Source organism: Chrysoperla carnea, chromosome 3 (assembly GCF_905475395.1).
Source record: "Chrysoperla carnea chromosome 3, inChrCarn1.1, whole genome shotgun sequence".
NCBI classification, from domain to species: domain Eukaryota; kingdom Metazoa; phylum Arthropoda; class Insecta; order Neuroptera; family Chrysopidae; genus Chrysoperla; species Chrysoperla carnea.
Genome location: NC_058339.1, coordinates 64,614,359 through 64,634,146, shown reverse-complemented (window position 1 = coordinate 64,634,146; position 19,788 = coordinate 64,614,359). Strand labels below are relative to the sequence as shown.

The 19,788-nt window shown below is 29.5% G+C and overlaps 1 protein-coding gene across 1 annotated transcript in view; it reads left to right on the top strand.

Moving 5' to 3' along the window:
* Positions 1–18,167, top strand: part of LOC123296180 — a 56,652-nt gene extending 38,485 nt beyond the window's left edge. Inside the window, exons 3-18 of the mRNA XM_044877641.1 lie at positions 2,152–2,343; positions 3,235–3,316; positions 3,385–3,820; positions 5,134–5,484; positions 6,094–6,509; positions 6,576–6,710; positions 6,759–6,834; positions 6,886–8,048; positions 8,160–8,789; positions 8,892–10,920; positions 11,228–13,193; positions 13,974–14,045; positions 14,122–14,290; positions 14,369–14,509; positions 14,614–14,790; positions 17,085–18,167. Of these exons, the coding sequence (XP_044733576.1) occupies positions 2,152–2,343; positions 3,235–3,316; positions 3,385–3,820; positions 5,134–5,484; positions 6,094–6,509; positions 6,576–6,710; positions 6,759–6,834; positions 6,886–8,048; positions 8,160–8,789; positions 8,892–10,920; positions 11,228–13,193; positions 13,974–14,045; positions 14,122–14,290; positions 14,369–14,509; positions 14,614–14,790; positions 17,085–18,013 (8,964 nt within the window). The 3' untranslated portion in view covers positions 18,014–18,167. The remainder of the gene's footprint in view (positions 1–2,151; positions 2,344–3,234; positions 3,317–3,384; positions 3,821–5,133; positions 5,485–6,093; positions 6,510–6,575; positions 6,711–6,758; positions 6,835–6,885; positions 8,049–8,159; positions 8,790–8,891; positions 10,921–11,227; positions 13,194–13,973; positions 14,046–14,121; positions 14,291–14,368; positions 14,510–14,613; positions 14,791–17,084) is intronic.
* The last annotated feature ends 1,621 nt before the right edge of the window (positions 18,168–19,788 follow it).

Sequence of the window (19,788 nt, the reverse complement as noted above, 5' to 3'; positions counted from 1 at the left end):
TTTTATCACTCTCCCATTTTTCGTTTTTAAAAAATGTCAAAAAACATAATTTTTCCATATTTTAGGCGTTTTTTCACCTGGCCGCCATTTTATACAAAAAAGGCGTTATCAAAAATTTTATTATACTCATTAGAAAATTTGTACTTTCTAGTTTTGGAATCTAAAAACTTTTCAAAAATCCCTTGCACCCCTTGCCGATTTTTACGGAGGGTTGAAGAGGTGAGACGTGCTTCATTTGTAACGAAACTTTAATTTTTTCAACCAAATATTTATTGCTTCTACGGATATTTTATAAAGAAATTTTTTATGTAAAATGAACTCACGAACAAATTTTATAAAACTATCATAAACTTAATAGTTTGTGAGATATTTGAAAAAAAGCTATTTTCGCGACCTTTGACCCTAATTTTTTTTAGCGCACATGATTTTCCAGTGGACTTTTCATAGATAATCCCAGTAAAAAACTTGGATTTTAAGCGGAGCGGCTATTTTTTGTCTTATTTTTCTGAACTATCTGAGATCTTAAGTATTTAAATATTAAGGAAGGACAATGAACCACAGATTTGCGAATAAAATCTGTAGCATACCAAACTCACCGAATCTAAAGCATTTAAAAAAATATTAATTTTGATATTTCTGTATACAAAATATACCGAACATACTTTCAATTTTTACCTATTAAATGATAAATCATTACAATTAACTAACGTGGGTTTAATTCTATAAATTTGCAATGTTTATTATTAATTTATGATATTTTATAAAATTATACGAAGGTGTTCATTATAAAGAATAGCACTTAATAAATTTTATCAGATCATAAAGGGGGCACAATACACAATATGTTTTGAATGTTATGAAACCTAATGACCTTACTTTAAGATTAACATTTTATTTTGATTAAAATTATATTTGTTTATATTTTTTATCACATTCAATTTTACTGTGTGTATAACGCAAATTATTACAGTTTCGGTAATTATTGAGTACGATAAAAATTTACAAAATTTCTAAATACCATTAAAAATTAGCTAATTCGACTCGTTTCAAAATTTAGTCAATTAATTAAGATAACAATTTTAGAAGCTATGTCAATATCTTTCCATGGTACATATGATCTCGATGCTACGAATCGAAAATTTAAATTATTCGCAATGTGCGATGGGAAATTAACGGCATTATTAATGGTGATGTACCAAACAAACAAGAAACATGTGTGGATATGTAATGTAAAACTACTAATAAGATTAAAATTTTTTATTTGGATAAAAAGATATAAATTTTTACCATGAATTCTAATGAAATATAAACTAAACAATTATCGCAGTTGATCACTAGAATTATTTTTAATATTGCTGTCAGCGGCGGATTTAAGAGGTGGCAAAGGAGCCCACTGAACTCCAGAAATGGTGCACCACAAGGGGGCGCGAAGTTCCCAAAAAATCACGGTCTCTTAGGATCATCTTTAAATCATGTATATGCATTCTCATTAATAACCTTTATAGGCAGGTTATTTTTTTAACCTCTTACGGTGCTAAATTTATAGATTTGAGCTGGGATGCTTTACTATGTAACAAGGGTAATTTTCCTAGGATTAATTTGGAAAACTAATGTTCATTAAAAACCAAGACAAATATTTTCCTACGAAGAAAATTATATCAAGCGGGATTTGTTTTTCCATAAAATACATTTAAAATGATAAAAAATGAATGGCCTTTGTGTTAAGAAAATAAATATTACTTCTATAAGTGATTTTCTCTATATCTTTAGGCTTCAATATTTCAAAAATTAGTATATATCGAAAAATTTCCCTAAGTTCTAACATAATCCACCCTAAAAATTTGAAACGAAATTCTCAAATATTTGTATACACTCATTTTTTGGGAACTACCTTAAGAAATAAATAAATAAAATTAAGGAGATGAAGAATGAGTACATTACTGCAATCATATAATGGAGCTAGTAAGACATTTTTGTTTGTTATAGTTTCTTTACCATTTTCTAACCAAGAAAATATTTAATTTATGAACATTGTTTTGATTTTGATTTTTTGGATTATGCATGAATATGGTTTTGGGTTTTTTAATGTAGAATATTTAAATTTCAACGTACTGTAACGAGTTATTTTACAATGCATTTTTTTTCTTAAAGGAATTCACAAATGCATCTGTAACGGCTTCAGAAGGTAGCCTCGTTGGTACACGAACTGATATCGAACAAGGTAACGATCCAGGATTAATAAATCCAATTGCAGCAATAACTTCAGGATCTGAATTTACAATATTCCGGCCATTATCGCCTTCTCATCATAATAATAATGTGATAACAACTGCCCCTCAAACGGTAATATTTTTTTTTAAATATTAATTAATTTTGTATGTAATTATTACTCGTTGGGTGTAGAACAAACTTGATACCATAGCGAATTTAGGAACTTCAAACTGTTGATTTTTCACTTCTTCATTATTTGGAATATTTAGATCAGTGATTCCCAAAGTAGTCCATATGGACCCCAGTTGTCCATGATAACCTACAAGGGGTTCATGTGAACAAAAAAAAAAAGGATTGGTGGTCTTTGAGATGTAAACTTGGGTCCACGATAGTCGGCTTCATTTGGTACTTAAATGAAATCGACTACCTAGGTAGGATCGAGGAATATTTAGATCAGTGATTCGCAAAGTGATCAAAATGGACCCCTCAGTAATTCGCAAACGGGTCCACGACAGTCGATCTCATTTGGTACTTAAAGATATAGACTATCTAGGTAGGATCGAAGAGTATTTAGATCAGTGATTCTCAAAGTGGTCCATATGACCCTCTAGTAGTACATAATAAACTACAAGGGGTCCATGTGAATGAAAAAAAAAAAACTATTGGGGTCTTTGAGATATCTACTGGTGTCCACGATAGTCGATATCATTTAAATAACTACGTAATTTTATTTTGGTTGACAAATTTTACACCTCATTGCAGTTAGAAATGAATCAAAACGCATATTTTAAAGTCAATGAATTTTCAAAATTGTAATATTAGCTAATGTGGGAGTCTATACAAAACCGAAAAACATCGAAAGTGGTTCGCGAGACAAAAATTTTTGGGTACCTCTGTTTTAAATAGAACGATAAAGCAGAAATCTTATTTAATAATGAATTTTTAGTAACGAAAAATATATATTTTTCGTTACTAAAAATGCAATATTGCATTTGTATTATAATTTGAAATTTTTTGTTGCAGAGTATAGTTCAAACACAATTTGGAGCAAAACGAATAACCGAAGCGAATGTACAACCGAATGACGATGTTAGCGATTGGTTTGGTAAGCGACAAAAATTATATATTACTGAAATGTAATTCATGAAAATTTATTCTACTCTTTTTTTTCAGATGAATCAGAAGTTAACTTTCCACGAAATAAATTGAAATACATCAAAGAATTAGGTAGAGGTTGGTTTGGCAGAGTGTTCATTGGTGAGGCAGCAATACTTAATGACCAAACAAATTCACAAGATGAAAATATAAAAACAGTACCAGTTGTTGTACGTGCATTAGATGCAGCAGCTGGAACACATGAACGTGCAGAATTTTTACGTGATGCACGTATTTATTATAAAACATCACATCCAAATATAATGCCATTACATGGCAAATGTTTAGATGTACCGCCATTATTATTGATACAACCTTATTATGGGAAAGGTGATCTCAAGAAATATTTACGTGAAAATCAGAATCAAATAACCGATAAAATATTTTTGTTACGATTGTGTTGGGAGTTAACAAATGCACTAGAATATTTATATCATAGGAACATATCACATCCGTAAGTTTTTATGTTTTATACTGTTTTACAAGGGAATCAAATTTTCGTTTTTATTTTATTCGTGACAAATAACGAGATATACAGCATTTAAAGAATTTTTCATGATGAAGCTGATGAATTTTAAACTTAAACAAGCTGTTTATGTGAGTTCAACCCTTATGACTCACACATTGAACTTCCCCGAAGATGAAAATAATTTTCTTTAACTGTCTAAATACTTCATTATTAATTAGTGTAATTTAGAGATTAAATACTCGCCTTTTATGTAATAAGTTGACAAATATTGACGATATGAGTCAGTGGAAATAATATGGTACACCTTAAGTAGCTCTGAAGATTTAAAGATTTAAACTACCATCAAAACGGAAGCCTGCATTTTTGAATATAAGTTCTTTTTGACTTAATTTTGAATTATACATAGTTAAAAAATATTGAATTCTGTTTAGTGGATAGAAAAACATTAAAAACTACCCCCAAAATCACTTTTTTGAAAATATTTCGAAATTATACGAAGATATGGAAACAAGTTTTAAATAAAAAATGTTGATATCAAAATTTTAAACAAAATCATTTCTTATCACGTTTGACGTATTTGCAATAGAAACCGAAATATTTGCAATAACATCTCACAAGTTTTGTAATTCAAGTTCAAAGTTATCATTTTGAATGGAAAACCCCAGGCCTGTGCGCACGGTGGAGGTTGGTAGGGGGTGGGTAATGTATGTTAAAACTCCTCCTATTGAAAATTTTTACACATAAATTTGAGCCAATAATATAGTCCTGTATATGCATCCATTTATGAAACGCATTTCCACTGACTAGTCAGATATCTATGTATATTTTGAGCTCGGTACATTCTTTGATTTTGTGAGTCACACAGAAAACCTGGATTTTGACAAGGCTATCGAAGTGGCTGAGGCTGCGAAACAGATTTTGATTTTTAAAACCGTGAGTGAAATCTGTGCTCCTCTTCAATTTTGCATCGTCTCAAAACATACCTTAGATCGTCAATGTTTGAAGATACGCTAAACGGTTCCTCGGGCCTCGCTCATTATAGATCGCGGTGTAGAGAACCGAATTTTGGAAGAGTTTCTGTAAAATGTTCTCTTACTCGAGTTTCTTGTTTTTATTGACTTTATGACCTAACAAGATGAACAAAAGTTTGGACCCCCCCCCCCCTTAGGTGATTTCTTGCGCACGAGCCTGGAAAAACCTTTATATGAATTAATGGTCAATAATCAAAGAAGTGTTAGGGGGTTAAAAATATGTACTTTATACAGTTTATAGTTTAATACATTTTACATTTTTTGTAGTGATTTGGCGTTAAGAAATTGTGTACTAACCGATCAAATGTGTTTATGTTTGGGTGATTATGGTCATTCACCACAAGTATATCCAGAAGATTATTATTCAGGTACACCACCAATTCCTGTTAGATGGTGTGCACCAGAAAATGTTATATGTACATCAACAACAATTCAACCAAAAATGGTTACGTGTGCTGGTAATGTTTGGTCATTGGGTATTGTGTTATGGGAAATAATATCATATGGTAAACAGCCATATGCATCATTGTCTGACGATGATGTTGTTACTCTGGTCTTGGAGAAAATGCAAACTGTTTTAGAAGAGCCACAAACATTAGTATCATATTCACATAATATGTAAGTAGTAAATAATTATATCAAAATTCTAAAATTTTGCATCGAGGTAACATGTATCTTGATACAGAGAGGTGCTTTTCAGAATATTTTGGAAATATTGTCGATGTAATGATAGGTACACCAAAAATGTTTTTAATAATTTATGCTTATTTTCGAAAATTATTGAATCAGAGAGATTATCGACCAGTTTTATATACAACTAACTATTACTTGTAATAGCTATTACTAGCTATTACTTGCATAGTATTATAGCCATTAATGAATTGGAGCTGCAGGTTAATTAATATTAATAATCGCTTATCGAAAGTTATAATCAAATAAATTGCTGCTAAAACGTAGTTCACCGGGTCGTCTAGTATTAAATATTCCCTTATTTGTTTCTTATTTTAAATCTTAGTGTCTTGAACTCAAAAATCGATAGCATTTTAAAAGTGACCGTATACACACTCTCAAATGATGAAGAAACTATCAGGAAAACGTGGATTGCTTAAACTTTGTCTTTCGTTATTACGAGAATTTAAATTTTGGCAGACAGGACCGTGGTCAAATTACTAAAATTTTAAAATACGTGCAATGTTTGTTTAAACAACATTTTTCTTTTATTTTCAGATACCAACTTTCAAGACTGTGTTGTAGCAGTATAGAAACAAGGCCACTAATAACTCAAGTACAATCTATGCTATCAATATTACTAAAAAATAATGATAATTTAAATACACAAACTTGCGAACCAGTATCTGATTCAGAATTCTTATCACGTTGGAACAGTTTAAAACCGAATACAATTGTAAAAACTGACAATCATACACCAGAACACACTCAACTAAAAATTGATGTTTCTCATAATCAGTCGTCAGATAAAACAAATTCCTCATTAAGTACAACAGTTGCGTATGATGCAAAGCAGTTATCACCGGCGAGTACAATAAATTCTGATTGTTTTATAGCTGAAATGACTCGACGTGAAAAATCATTAAGTTTAACAAATTTACATGGTTCATTGGAAAATTTAATTACACCCACTAGTGGAGACGAACAAAACATATCAAAGAATCCATTTATTGATAACAAAAAGGTCGCTCAAGGTGAAGAATATGAATCTTGGCTAGAAAACATTGCGTCACAAAATAAAGAAGATTTAAGTTATGTCAAAGGTTTATCACAAGCAATGCAAGAGTTAGACAGTGCATTAGCATTAGAAAAAAGTTCAAGTTCGTCAGATACAAGTCATCAACCAAGTCCTGGACCGGAATCATGGTTCGATCAACAAAAAGCCACACAAAATACGACAATGCCTAAAATTGATTTTAAATTAGGACCTATGGAAGCGAAACCCCAAATAAATGATATGTTGCCTAATTCACAACCAGATAGCTTATTAGATAGTATATTAAATCCAAGATCTTCTGGTTCAGAAACTGAAGATGAAACGTGGAAAAAGCGTATTGAACGTGGTGCTTATTCAGAAAAAGTACGAATTAAATCAAAATCTGTTGCAGATCTAATGGTATTAACACATATTGACACAGACACTGACAGTGAGACACCATTACCTAGTTTAGATTATAAAACAAAACAGTCGTTTAAAGCGGAAATTTTAAGTAAATCTTACGGCAGTGAGGGTAATATTAATGTTGTGCACGATACGTTTCAAGAAGAATTGAGAAAATTACAAGAGGCTCGACGTGATAGTTTATTGTTTGTGCCCGTTTCTCAATCAACAATTCATTCGGAATCTCAAAATCGAAACTGTGATGAAAATATTCCAAGTTTAAATATAATACATGCTAGTGTAGAAGATTTATCAATTAAAGAAGATTTAGATTTTCCTGTTCATGTTTTTCTTCAACGAAAAGAATTTGTTGAAGATAATTTAGTATCTAACGGTGAAATTAACGTTAAGGAAAATCATAATGATTTTATTGACGACGAGGAAGATGTAGTTAAAAATCATGACTTAATACCACGCCTAAATTTTATTCAAGCAAGTATGGAAGATTTATCCAATCTGGATGATTTGGATATTCCAATTAATGTATTTGTTCACACATCTGATAAACCCGTGTATTTTAAATTCAAAGATACCTCTGCAGATACTGATCCAGAAGAAATTACAGATTATTCAACTGATTCCGCATTAAATCCGGATCAAAATATACAAGATAACGTTATTCAACAAATAACGTCAGATCAATTGATAGATAAAATTGAAAATTTAAATGATAATACAGATTTGTCAAATAAATCTGAATTAAATCAAGAAAAAGATCAAACTGTACAAAATGATAAAAAAATTCAGAAAGAGGAAACATTTATTCATCCAGAAAATACTTTTAATATTGAACAAATTTCAAAAACTTCCGTTGACATTTCAAGTGAAAGTGAACTTTCACCTAAAAAATTAACTGAAGATAATTTGAACGATTTGAAACAAGATTTAATTAATCCAAACAAATCTTTAGAGATTGATTCAGATAAAACTAAAAGCACTTCGGAACTAGAAGAAAATTCAAATAATAATACTGTAATAATTTCGACACAATCAAATCCCGAAAAAACTGTCAGTAGTACAAATTCAAACAAAAATATAGAGAATTGTGATATTAAAATCAGTGAAAAAGAAAATGTTTTTAATAGTGAAACACCTATAGAAAATAATTCTATTTCCAATCTAGAAAGTTCAAATGTAAATGCTAAAGTAGATAAAATTCGTGAACTAAATTTACTTAGCAAAGTAGACTCAGGTATCGAAAAAAATGAAGAACCAGCATTAGACAAAAATGAATCGATATTAGATACTGATGAAGCAGTAATATCGCCTAAAATTTCAGAAATGAACAAAAATGAATCAATATTAAATGCTGAAATCAGTACAGAAATTTCAAATAAAAATTTAGAATTAGACTTTGAAAGGGGAACGAAAGTTCTTTTAGAATTAAACAAAACTGAATCTATAGATACAAATATTTTTGAACTTAACAAAGAGGAAAAACTAATTCCAAATGAACAAATAAAAAATTTAGATTTATCGTCAAGTTTTACAAATGAAATTGTCACAAGTACTCCATTCAAACCATCAAATCAATTTTCAAAACCCTTAGAAGATTTTAATTTATCAAATGAAACTCTTATAGAAGTTTCAGAAGATAAAACTCATACTGAAGCAAATATTCCACAACCAACCGCTAGAAATATATTTAATAAAACAACTTTATTAGAAGATACTGTTCAAAAACCATCTGATATTTCAGGATTCTCATTAATAAGTGACGAAAATACTTCAAATATAATTGTTGGTCCTAACAGTAAACAATTTTTAGAAAATGAAATAAATTTCGTAAATAAAACTGAAACAAAAGGCAATTTCGATGAATTTTTAAATAATATCGAAAAAAATATTAATTTAGATAAAATTAAGGAAAATAATCCAGAATTAATTGGTAAAGTTACTAATTTTGATTGTACCTTTGTTAAAGGTAATAATTTGGATGAAACCAAAATTTTATCAACAAATTTCGATGAAACATTTATGAAAACTAAAGATATTGACAAAACTACAAATAAAGATAACACTTTTATAAAAAATTTAGATGAAACGTTTTCAAAAGATATTACGAATAAAGATATAGTAAAAACTGTAAAACCCGAAGATATTTTAATTAAAGATGCAGAAGAAACGATCGTAAAAGAAAACGAACGACTTTCGAATTTTGAAGAAAAATTAGTATCTAAAGACATTGAAGAAATTGTGAAAATTGATAATACTTTCATTAAAGATTCGGACCAAACTTTTGTAAAAGAATCACAAAGTATTGAAAACAGTCCGAATTTTGAAAAAAAGTTAGAGGACACAGAAGAATCTGTGAAAAATGATAATACGTTTATTAAAGAAACAGACCAAACTTTTGTAAAAGATTTACAAACTGTAGAAAAGAGTTCGAATTTCGAAAAAAATACCAATGAAGGTGCGAAAAATAATAATACTTTTATTAAAGAGACAGATGAGACGTTTATAAAAGATGTACAAAATGTTGAAAAATCTACAAATTCTGATGAAAAGGACAAAGAAGAGTCTGCGAAAAAAGATAATTTAGATTTAACGTTTGTAAAACAATTAACAGGTATTGCAGAATTGCCAAATGAAACATTTACTAAAGAATTAGAACAGAATAATGTCCAGATATTCAGTGAAGATAGTTTAGAAAAGCAATCTTTACAAGACGAAACAAAAACAATCATTCCAAATTCTAATAACGCTGCATTTAATCTTAGTTTAGATACAGAAAGTACAAAAACTGTCGACGATTTACAATCGCATACAATTGATTTAGCTCAAACTGTAACAAATTTAGTGGATGGTTTAGACTGTACAATACCAAATAAACCACCAGAATTTAATGTGATGCGTTTCGAAATAATACCACAATATAATTTTGAAAGCAGTAACGTAATCCTAGGTCCATGCGATGATTATACGTTAGATTTGTATACCGGTTTAAAAACAACGTATGTCGACGATACTCCTTCTGGAGGTGTGGACGATGAATTATTACAATTTTCAACAAACTTTTCATCATTAAATGAAGAAATTCGTAGTAACTCAAATAGTGATATGTTTTTAAGTAAAGTGCCACCAATAACACCTGATTTAAGTAGCATAATAACACCATGTGATAGTTTAGAAGAACATGCAATGAACACAACATTCGCGTTAAAAAATCAAGCGGAAAATCTTGTAAATAATATTATAAAAGATGCTGAAATTATTGTCTGTGGTAAAATTGAAAAATATGAATTTGTACCTGAAGTTAGAAATATTATTGATGAAATTATTTATAAGGCTGAATGTATTGTTTCGGAAAAACAATCATATTTTGATGGATCTGATACAATTGAAACACCACAATTGGATAGTTTAGAATTGAATGCTAATTCGATATTAGACAGTTCATCAAGTGTAAATAAAACTGTAATTTTAAAGCAAAATGAATTCGATAATACATTACCGAATAACAATACGACTATAACGAAATTCGATTCGACTTATACGCTAAACGAAGATGTATCCGGTTATTCATTAGAATTAGGTTGGTTTCTACATCCTTCAAATAATGAAACAGGAGCTGAATTACCCCCAATTGAAGGAACAATTGATGATTTAGAATCACCACCAACATCTGATAACAGTTATGTGGGATTTAGTCTTGATGAAGAGTGTGTAGCGGCTTTGAGAAATGAATTGGCTGCTAAATTACCTCATGCACAGGGGCCAACAATTGAACCTGATTTACAAGAAGATTGGGAATGTGAACCAGGAACATCTGAACAACATGATGAAGTAATATTACGGTATAATGTATTTGCCGCACCTTTGTCTCCAATAGCGGAAGAATCTGAAGAAGTCGATTGTCCCACACCTGAAACAACCCCTTGCAGGTAGTCTAAATTTTTATTAAATAAAAACATTATTCTTCTCTCTTCTTCTATTTATCTATCGTTTTATAGTTTTTAATTTCATTATTTGGAGTCGACTCCCCTGGGTATATATCACCCTTGATAAACATCTTACCTCACCTTTAACTCGTCACTTCTTACTCAGACTTCGCACTTCTATGCTCACATCTTAAAAAGCAAACATTTATTCCATTTGGAAAATTAAAAATTGGAAAATTATCTTCTTTATTTACATTTTATTTTTCCATGACATTTACTATAAGTATATTATTTTTATATAATTTTCCAGAGAGGACTCTGACAGTGATTGTGAATGGTCTGGAGCATGTTTTGATGGTGGAGATACAGATACTCGAACACCACGAGCTGGTAGTCCCAATGCAGCTGGCCGTCGATCATCTCGTCATCGTCATACACCTAGCATGGATTCATGTTGTTCAAATGACACATTGTTCAACATAGAGGATCTTACAGGTGTACCATGCGATCCAGAAAATCAAAAATACAATGGAGACTGTGATACTTTAAAAAATAGTCCGGAAAATTTACAACCAGATGAATGTGAAAATGACACACATTCTGTAACATCAGCATCTGACGAAAAATTATGTGACACAACACAAGAAATAAGTAAAACTATCATTTTAGTTGATTCACAAGATGAACCACGGATTCAACAAGAAAATACGGAAGCATATGATGGATCTGATGTCTATCCAAGTAGTACTGAAAGAATTGAAGCTGAACCAAGCACACAAGAAATTAACTCTGATTATTTTTCACCAACTCGAAATGATTTCTTGTCACAAGAACAATCTTGTTTGGAAACAAAATCAGAAAGTAATCAAATAAATTCTTTGAAAGCTGATAAAAAAATTATTACTGAAAAATTTATTGAAAATGAATCAAAATTTATTAACGAGACTGAAGAGAATCTAAATAAAATTAATTCCAGTAATAATTTTCATGAAAATTTGGAATTAATAAATGATGATAATTCACAACAAATAGCTGAAATCACTGACGATGAGGAAAAACCAACAAAAAATTGTTTGGAAAAATCTGAAAAACCTAGTGAAACATATACAATGTCAGATATTTTACAACATTTAGAGGATACACCGCCAATAACAAATAATACGCCACCAAAATTTCCTGAACCAGTTTCATCAACATCAACAACAACACCAAATGTTTTTTTAAATTTAAATTTTGATTTTCAAGAAGAAATACCAGAACCAAAATATGAAGTGAAATCATTAAAAACAATTGCATCAGAAACACTTGAATCGAATCATTTTTTAGGCGATACGTTTTTAGATAGTCAAAAAGGAATGAGTATTATTGAACAGGTACATAATTTAGCTGACACATGTCAAAAAAACGATGTACACGATGGGATGGGAAATAGTGAAATTTTTTACGTAAATATAAATGAAACAATACCGAACGAAGCATTAAATAAAATAACGAATCATTTTTTTGAGAATAAAACGAACGAAACATCTGAGTATGTGAATTTAAAAAATGAAAATATCAAAATGGAAAATGAGGTACAATGTGATCAAGAATTTAGTACAAATAATAAAATATATGCTAATATAAAAGATAATTCAGAGATTGATACAACATTGTATGCAAATGTAGATGAAGTATGTAATTTTTATGCAAATTTAGATACAAAACCAATTGAACCTGAAAAAAAATCAAACCATCATAACAGTTTTGACGATGATTCTGTTTTAAAATTTTACGAAAATATTCCGACGTCACCAGTTCATGATGATAAAATTATTGAATCACTTTATGAAAATATTGATAAAGTGAATAATGGCGCAAATATGGAAAAATTATTCGCTTCACAACAAATTAAATCATCAAATATTTATGAAAATACACAAAAATTTATTGAAAATGATGATAAAAATTTACCAACATATCATAAATTATATGAAAATATTGAAAAAAGTAAAGATTTCCCATATGAGAATAAAATGGATTTAATGCATAATGACTCTGTTGAGAATTCACATAGTGAAAATGGTCATCATGATTCAGAGCATATGTATGATAAAGTTTATGATGGGGAAAGTGAGGATTTATATAGTGATATTACTGATATACGATTTTCTGGACCATGTGATACACAATTAATGTCAACCTCGTTTAGTGACCCCCATGGTGGTTCTGATGATCAAGACTGGGATAGTGGTAGTGAATCAAGATCTAGTTCAAGTGGTGAATTTGTTTGGAAGGTAATATACATTTTTTTGTTGTAAATAAAATCGTACAATATTTTTAAAGAAACTATTGATCTTAAGGTATTACGACCGCAGCAGTGTAGTCTAAAAAACATTCTTATATATACAGTACACTATAATGACAGCAGTGTCGTAGTCAGTTTTCCAAGGTAGTCAAAGCCTGCTGTGGCGTAACCCTGGCTACGGACGTGATAAGTAGTGACACTGTACTTAACTGATACATTGTATGTATACGTACACGACTATATATTTACGAATTGAAAGTATGTTTTTGATTACTTTTCAATAAGTTGGATAAGAAAAGTGTTCATTATTCTAAAAAGTTCGTATTAAATTAATGTGTCATTAAGTTGTTTTTGAAAAAATCTGTACAATATATTATGTGAAATATGTCACTTTTTAGTCAACTGGTACATTTAACCCATGCGAAAAGTTCTTTGATAGAAAATATCTCTATTAGGCGTATATACAATTTTTAATTTAGCAATCAAGGGAACGGTTATTCTTAATGTCTACCCAAAATGTCATTGCATTCTACAGAAAAGTGTATTTACGGACATACTACCTTAAACACTGCTATTAAGTGGCATGACTCGGTAAATCTGGTCGAGTTACCTAATGCAGAAATCATTAAGACATACCATTGCTTGTGGTGTCTTCGGATAAACCAATAAAACAGTCAAAAAGGCACTCTTTAGATCACGCCCTGTAAGAAGTTTATACAACAATTTAGAATTTTTCGTTTTTTAATTTTATTTTTATGAATAATTGTAGGAAGGAGAACATGAAGCCTCTGTTCGGGTTTTACAAGCTCCGACAATTAATGACGATGAAAAAATGAGAACGGTAAATATCAAATTTTTTTAATCAAATTAATTACATTGTATTTAATTATTTTTAATACGACTATATATTTTGTTAGCATGATGATAATCTAGGATTAAGCACACCTGATGACGATAGTTGTAGTACAAGTAGCGGAGAAGATGGAGATGGTGTTGAATTTATACCTTCAGCATGGGATTCACAAGCGGCCCCAATTAAATCTGCTTTAAGGTCACCTGATAAAACAATGGATAAAGTACGTGTCAGTTTCCAAAGCACTTTTTATTTTAATATTCATGAAATAACAATTTTTTTTTTTGTGTAGTGTGAAAGAAAGAGGGGAGTTTGGTTTAAAAAACAAAAATATCATTGTGTGTATGAATATCCAAGAGAACCTGATTTTAGTCCAACTGAATGGAATACTCAACCATACACGTCTAGTATTTGGGGTACACCAACCGCATCAGATTTATCAAATTTTGCTGGTACGGTCTATTAATTTAACTAAATTTAATAATTATAAACAGCTCAAACTTTAATACTTGATTGCTTCAATAATTTTTTTCTAAAATTAAATTTTGTTATATAGATTGGGAACTTGATACTGAAAATATGATTGAAGATGGAAATGGTTCTTTGAGTTCCAGTAGTCAGGATTTAGATGTTGAAGATGACACATCACGATACACAAGACGAGATTATTTTCGACGACCTGGTGATTTGTATCGATTAGCTGATGTGGTTCCTGATATAGACTTTGCAACAGGTACAATTAATTTACAATAAATTTCTCGGATTTTAATTAAAAAGTTTAATTTTTAAAATTAATTGAATTGTTTGATTGAAACAGTTTTAATCATTAAAATTTAGCGCTTTCGCCTAATTCGAAGTAAAATTTTATTTTATATTCTAAAATATTCAGAAGTGAAAGGTCAACCGAATTTTGATTAAACATATTTTTACAATCTATGGAATGTAATTATCAAATATGCTTAACTTTACATATACACGAAAACTAAGGTGACTGAACGCTTTTCTATAGTTTATATGCCATTTAAAAATTGAAGATAAAGAAAATTGCTTTGGTTTTAACAAATGGCATTTTTTTATTTCTTTAGATTTGTAGAATCCGAAAATAAACAATCTGTCATTTTTGTGGTTACATCCTGTTATATGGATTTAAATGTTTGTAGGATTGTGCAGCTACCTAGAATACAAATAAATAAGTGTGGTATGAAAGGTCAAAGTTTAAATAAATAAAAAAGATTATAAATTCAATATTGGCACTTATGTAATATGCATTGCATTTATATACAACTTAAAAATGAACATGATGTGATGTTGGATATCCGACTAGAACGAAATTAACAGATGACAGTGGTGTGTTAACCTCACAAGTATTTAGACCACCAAGACCATGCTGAAATTTTTCGGGTAAAATAACCCACAGGTTGGTGGATACTAACTTTACGCAGGTATTCGAAACGAATTAAATAAATACCGTGCAGAAATACGGGAAGTTAAAAAAAACTTTTGATCTCCTGCTCAATTCCGAAGCCTTACGGGTTTATTACTGTACGACATTTGTGTTATTCGCTTCGAATACTTATGCAGAGTTAGTACCCAGCAACGCCGTACATATTTGCTGGTACAGGGGTGTGACATCCATATTTTCACCTGATAATTTTACATATAGGAGCATCCTTTTCAACATGTTTCTAAATGACCCACCAGGAAGGTCATTTCACTCGAAAAATTTCAACATGGGCTTGTGGTCTAATTGTCATGTATGCGAGAAAACGTTGAAATATATCTAATACAATTTGACATTAAAAATTGTCGTCGAAATCTCGCGGTGCGTAACGTGAGTTAAAAGACTTCGTACCAAAAACCACACAGTATTTACTTGCAAAATAAGCTACTTAGATAGAGTTTAAGGGTGAGGTTAAAATTTACGATCTTTCGACAAACTTTGTTCTTTCACACGATACTAATTTCAAGCTCCCAAAAATAACAAGTTTCATGACAGAAACAAGGCCTTGATATAAAATATAAAATTAAATGAATAAAAAAAATAAGAATGGCACTGTCATTTATGTATAGATTTTTAATTGAATGGAGCGCAGCATTCTCCTTATTAATTGAAGGTATATTATGATTTTATACCAATAATGCAGTTATAGAGAGTATTAGTAATTGATTTACATAGATATTTAGTAAACATCACTAAACATCATCATATCCACTTTGAATTGGACACACTCACTAATCGCTTTAGCTTTGCAATTTTCTTTAATCTTATGCATTTATCTTCCTATTTAGGTATCATTTTGGTATGTTCGGTATATTCATGTAGAAAGAAATATTTATTTTTTATGTAGTGAGATTTATTAGTGTTGCAAGTATCTGCGTGAGAGTGTGAACAATTTTACAACTAAATTTTAACTTTGATATGTCGGAATAGATCATTGAATTATACGAAACTCTAAACCAAACTTGGAAATTGAATTAACGTATATTTCAATGAAAATCTTAAAGGCAAAAGTATGGCAAAGGAAGAATTGTTTTTACACGCTCGTCAATATTTACAATACTAAGAATAATGAGCTATTCTCCAAACGTGCAAGTTGTCAGACATTTTAAAATTGCCTGTAACGATAAGAAATGGTTTTTTTTTTTAGTTATAAGGGCTTATTTTTTTTTAAATAAGCTTCTTAAAATGTGAGAACAAAAAAGGCAAAATTGTTGCAGTTTTAAACTATTATATTTTCCAATTTTTGAATACTTAAAATATACACTTTAAAAATTGTTTCCTATTAAAACTTAACAAAATTTTCGTTTTTCCTGAATTAATAAAATAGTCAACGAAATTATAAAAATGTCAAAATTATTTTATCTCCATCTATCCTTTATTAATTATACGGAATTTACAAGCGAATTGAGTTTTGGATTATAAATTTTGGAAATTAATTTGTGAATGCCATACATTATTTAAGGAATACTAACATTTAATAGGACTGAAAAATTTAGTATATAATTAAAAATATGTTATTTTGACAGGTCTATCTGTGACAGATGATGATTTCTACGTAACAAGCTCTTCAAAACCATTTCAATCATACAGTTCACAATTTTTTCCTGGCCAATTACAATTCACCACAAGTACGTCACATGATAATAAGGCACAAGCAGCAAATGTCGAACGAGCAAATAGTATTATCGAATTTGCCAATGATTTGAAAAAACTACATTCGACTTCATTAATAAACGATAAAAAATTAAATGATCTTACAACACCTGATAGTGGTGTCGAAGATATTACACCCGCTAGCATGTCGGATCATTCACCCACTGAAACAGATACAGAAATTGTTGCTACATCCACAAATACAAAATCACAAATAAGTAGTTTAAAAGCTTTAGCTGCCGATTCATTAAAAAATAGTAAAAAATCCGATAAAGTACAAGACATTGTGATGGGTGGACTACGACATACTCGTGATAAATTAAAATTAGATTTACCACCAAGTCCTACCTCATTTTCAGCCAATAAAGCGTTTAATTTAGAAATATCATCAGATACTACCGCCAGTAGTAATTCTCATAGAGAACGTGATCCGCCAACATTTACTACATTTGGTAAAACACGATTTTCTATAAAACATGTCGATACACCAACAGAAGAACTTGATATGTCATTAAATAAAATAATGCCAATGATGGTCCATATAACTTCATCTAGTACTGATTCAAATAATACAGATACAAATTCACCGGATGCTGTTGATTTATCTCAACCAAGTGATTGTGATAGTGCCGCTGAAAGTATGTTACTTGAAACAAAAAGACGTTCAATTGAAATAGTGCGCGGTGAGGCATCATTATTGGACAGTGCTGATGAGGATAGTGGCATCGAATCTAGTGCCAATGCAACATTAGAACGAGAATCTGTTACTACAGTTTGTACAGATAAAAATAATGATGTTTGATTTATCTAAATCAATTCATTAATTGTTTCGGTTTTTAATCATTAATGTTTTTTCTTCGGTTATTTGAGCGTGTAAATGCTAGGATTTCTAGTCATTATTTAAATATATAAATAGATAGATTTGTTGCCGATGATTTGGTACAAAAAAGAGAGAAAAAAATATTGCAAAATAATTGTAATCAGTATTCAAATATTTTTATTATAAACAATCTTTTATTTTATTTTTTTTATTATTTTATGTTCTTTTTTTTTTATTCATGACATACATAATTTAGTTGTTTTAATAGTTTTTATTATTTATTTTAAATGTTTTTGAAAATGTAAATGCTCATTGGAAAAAGCTCATTTTTGAATGTTTTATTTCATTGTTTTTTTTTTCTTTTGTCATTTCAATAAATACATTTTGCACTATATATTAAAGTTTTATTAAATTAACTATATTTTAGTAAAAAACAAAGAAAAACAGGCAATAGCAATTTGTACACGCTGTTTTTATTTTTAGAGAAATTGTAACTTTTTTTGGTTTACAATTAAATTTTTATAAAGAAATATAAATGGGGAAATGTTCACTACTAGTGTGAATTAACACAATCATTAATATTTTAAAAGAAAATTCAGATATTTTTCATATTAAACAATTTCAAAGTTTCTTTGCGATATTTAAAGTTTTTGATATCATAATTTTAGAAAAAAGAAATAATCTCTATTATACTTCTGAATCCTTATAAGTACATAAGTGATCTTAGCCATAATAATATATTTATCTCCATTTATTTCTGTTTATAAAAAATTAAATGTAAAACTCAGAAAATAATATATTAATGAATTATTTACAACGAATAAAGGTTCCAATTTTTAATTTTGTATTCGTTTTTATTAAATAATTTCAGCGATCCATAGACAGTTCAATTATTTATGAAATCAGTTATCAAAGAATAGTTATCTCAAGTGAGTGAATTTTTACAAAGAGAGATAGAAAATGAATCTCTCCGTTTTCGTAATAAAAATGAATAACTGATACATCAAAAGCTCGACATACTTTCTGCCAAACACTTTCCTTCGAAGGGCCTGTCATATTTGTCTTGCAATACCTTTGTGTCTTCATTTTACCTGCCGTATGATATTTTTATACAAGATGTCTTTATCAGCTCTATAATTCCTTATGACTGGACATCCTTATCAATTCATTTAGAAAATATGAACAGCCTTGTGGTATCTTAGAACAGAGGTAGATAGAGCAAGATAATTTTTCCCCGGTGGACCATTGGTGATAAAAGCAATGTTGTTCTATACGTTATATTAAACCTTTTTTCCAATTCAGTACAACGAACGCATCGGAATGTGAACTCCACACTCGGTAGAACTATTGTTTTCGCATGTATGTTACATGCTGCCTATGAAGGTCGGGTTGAATTACAAAGATTCTACGAAGTTATATTTCCAATTTGATATAGCATAATAATTTGTATTATGTCTAGGGATTGCTTTTAGTTCGATTATAATTTAAAAAAATATATTACAAATAAAATTAAAAAAATATTTGGTGTGTCAAAAAAAAATTTATAAAAATACAATTGATATTTAAAATAAATAGTAATCATTTTATTTAAGTGGCGAATATTTATACATTTTATGACAAAGTAATATTTACCTGATTTTAAGAATACACATTTATAAAAAAAAATTTTCTACACTTTCACACATTTTTATAGTAAAATATAATATGTAATCATTTTTCAAACATAACATTAAAAAATTTTGTAGAACAGTGTATAA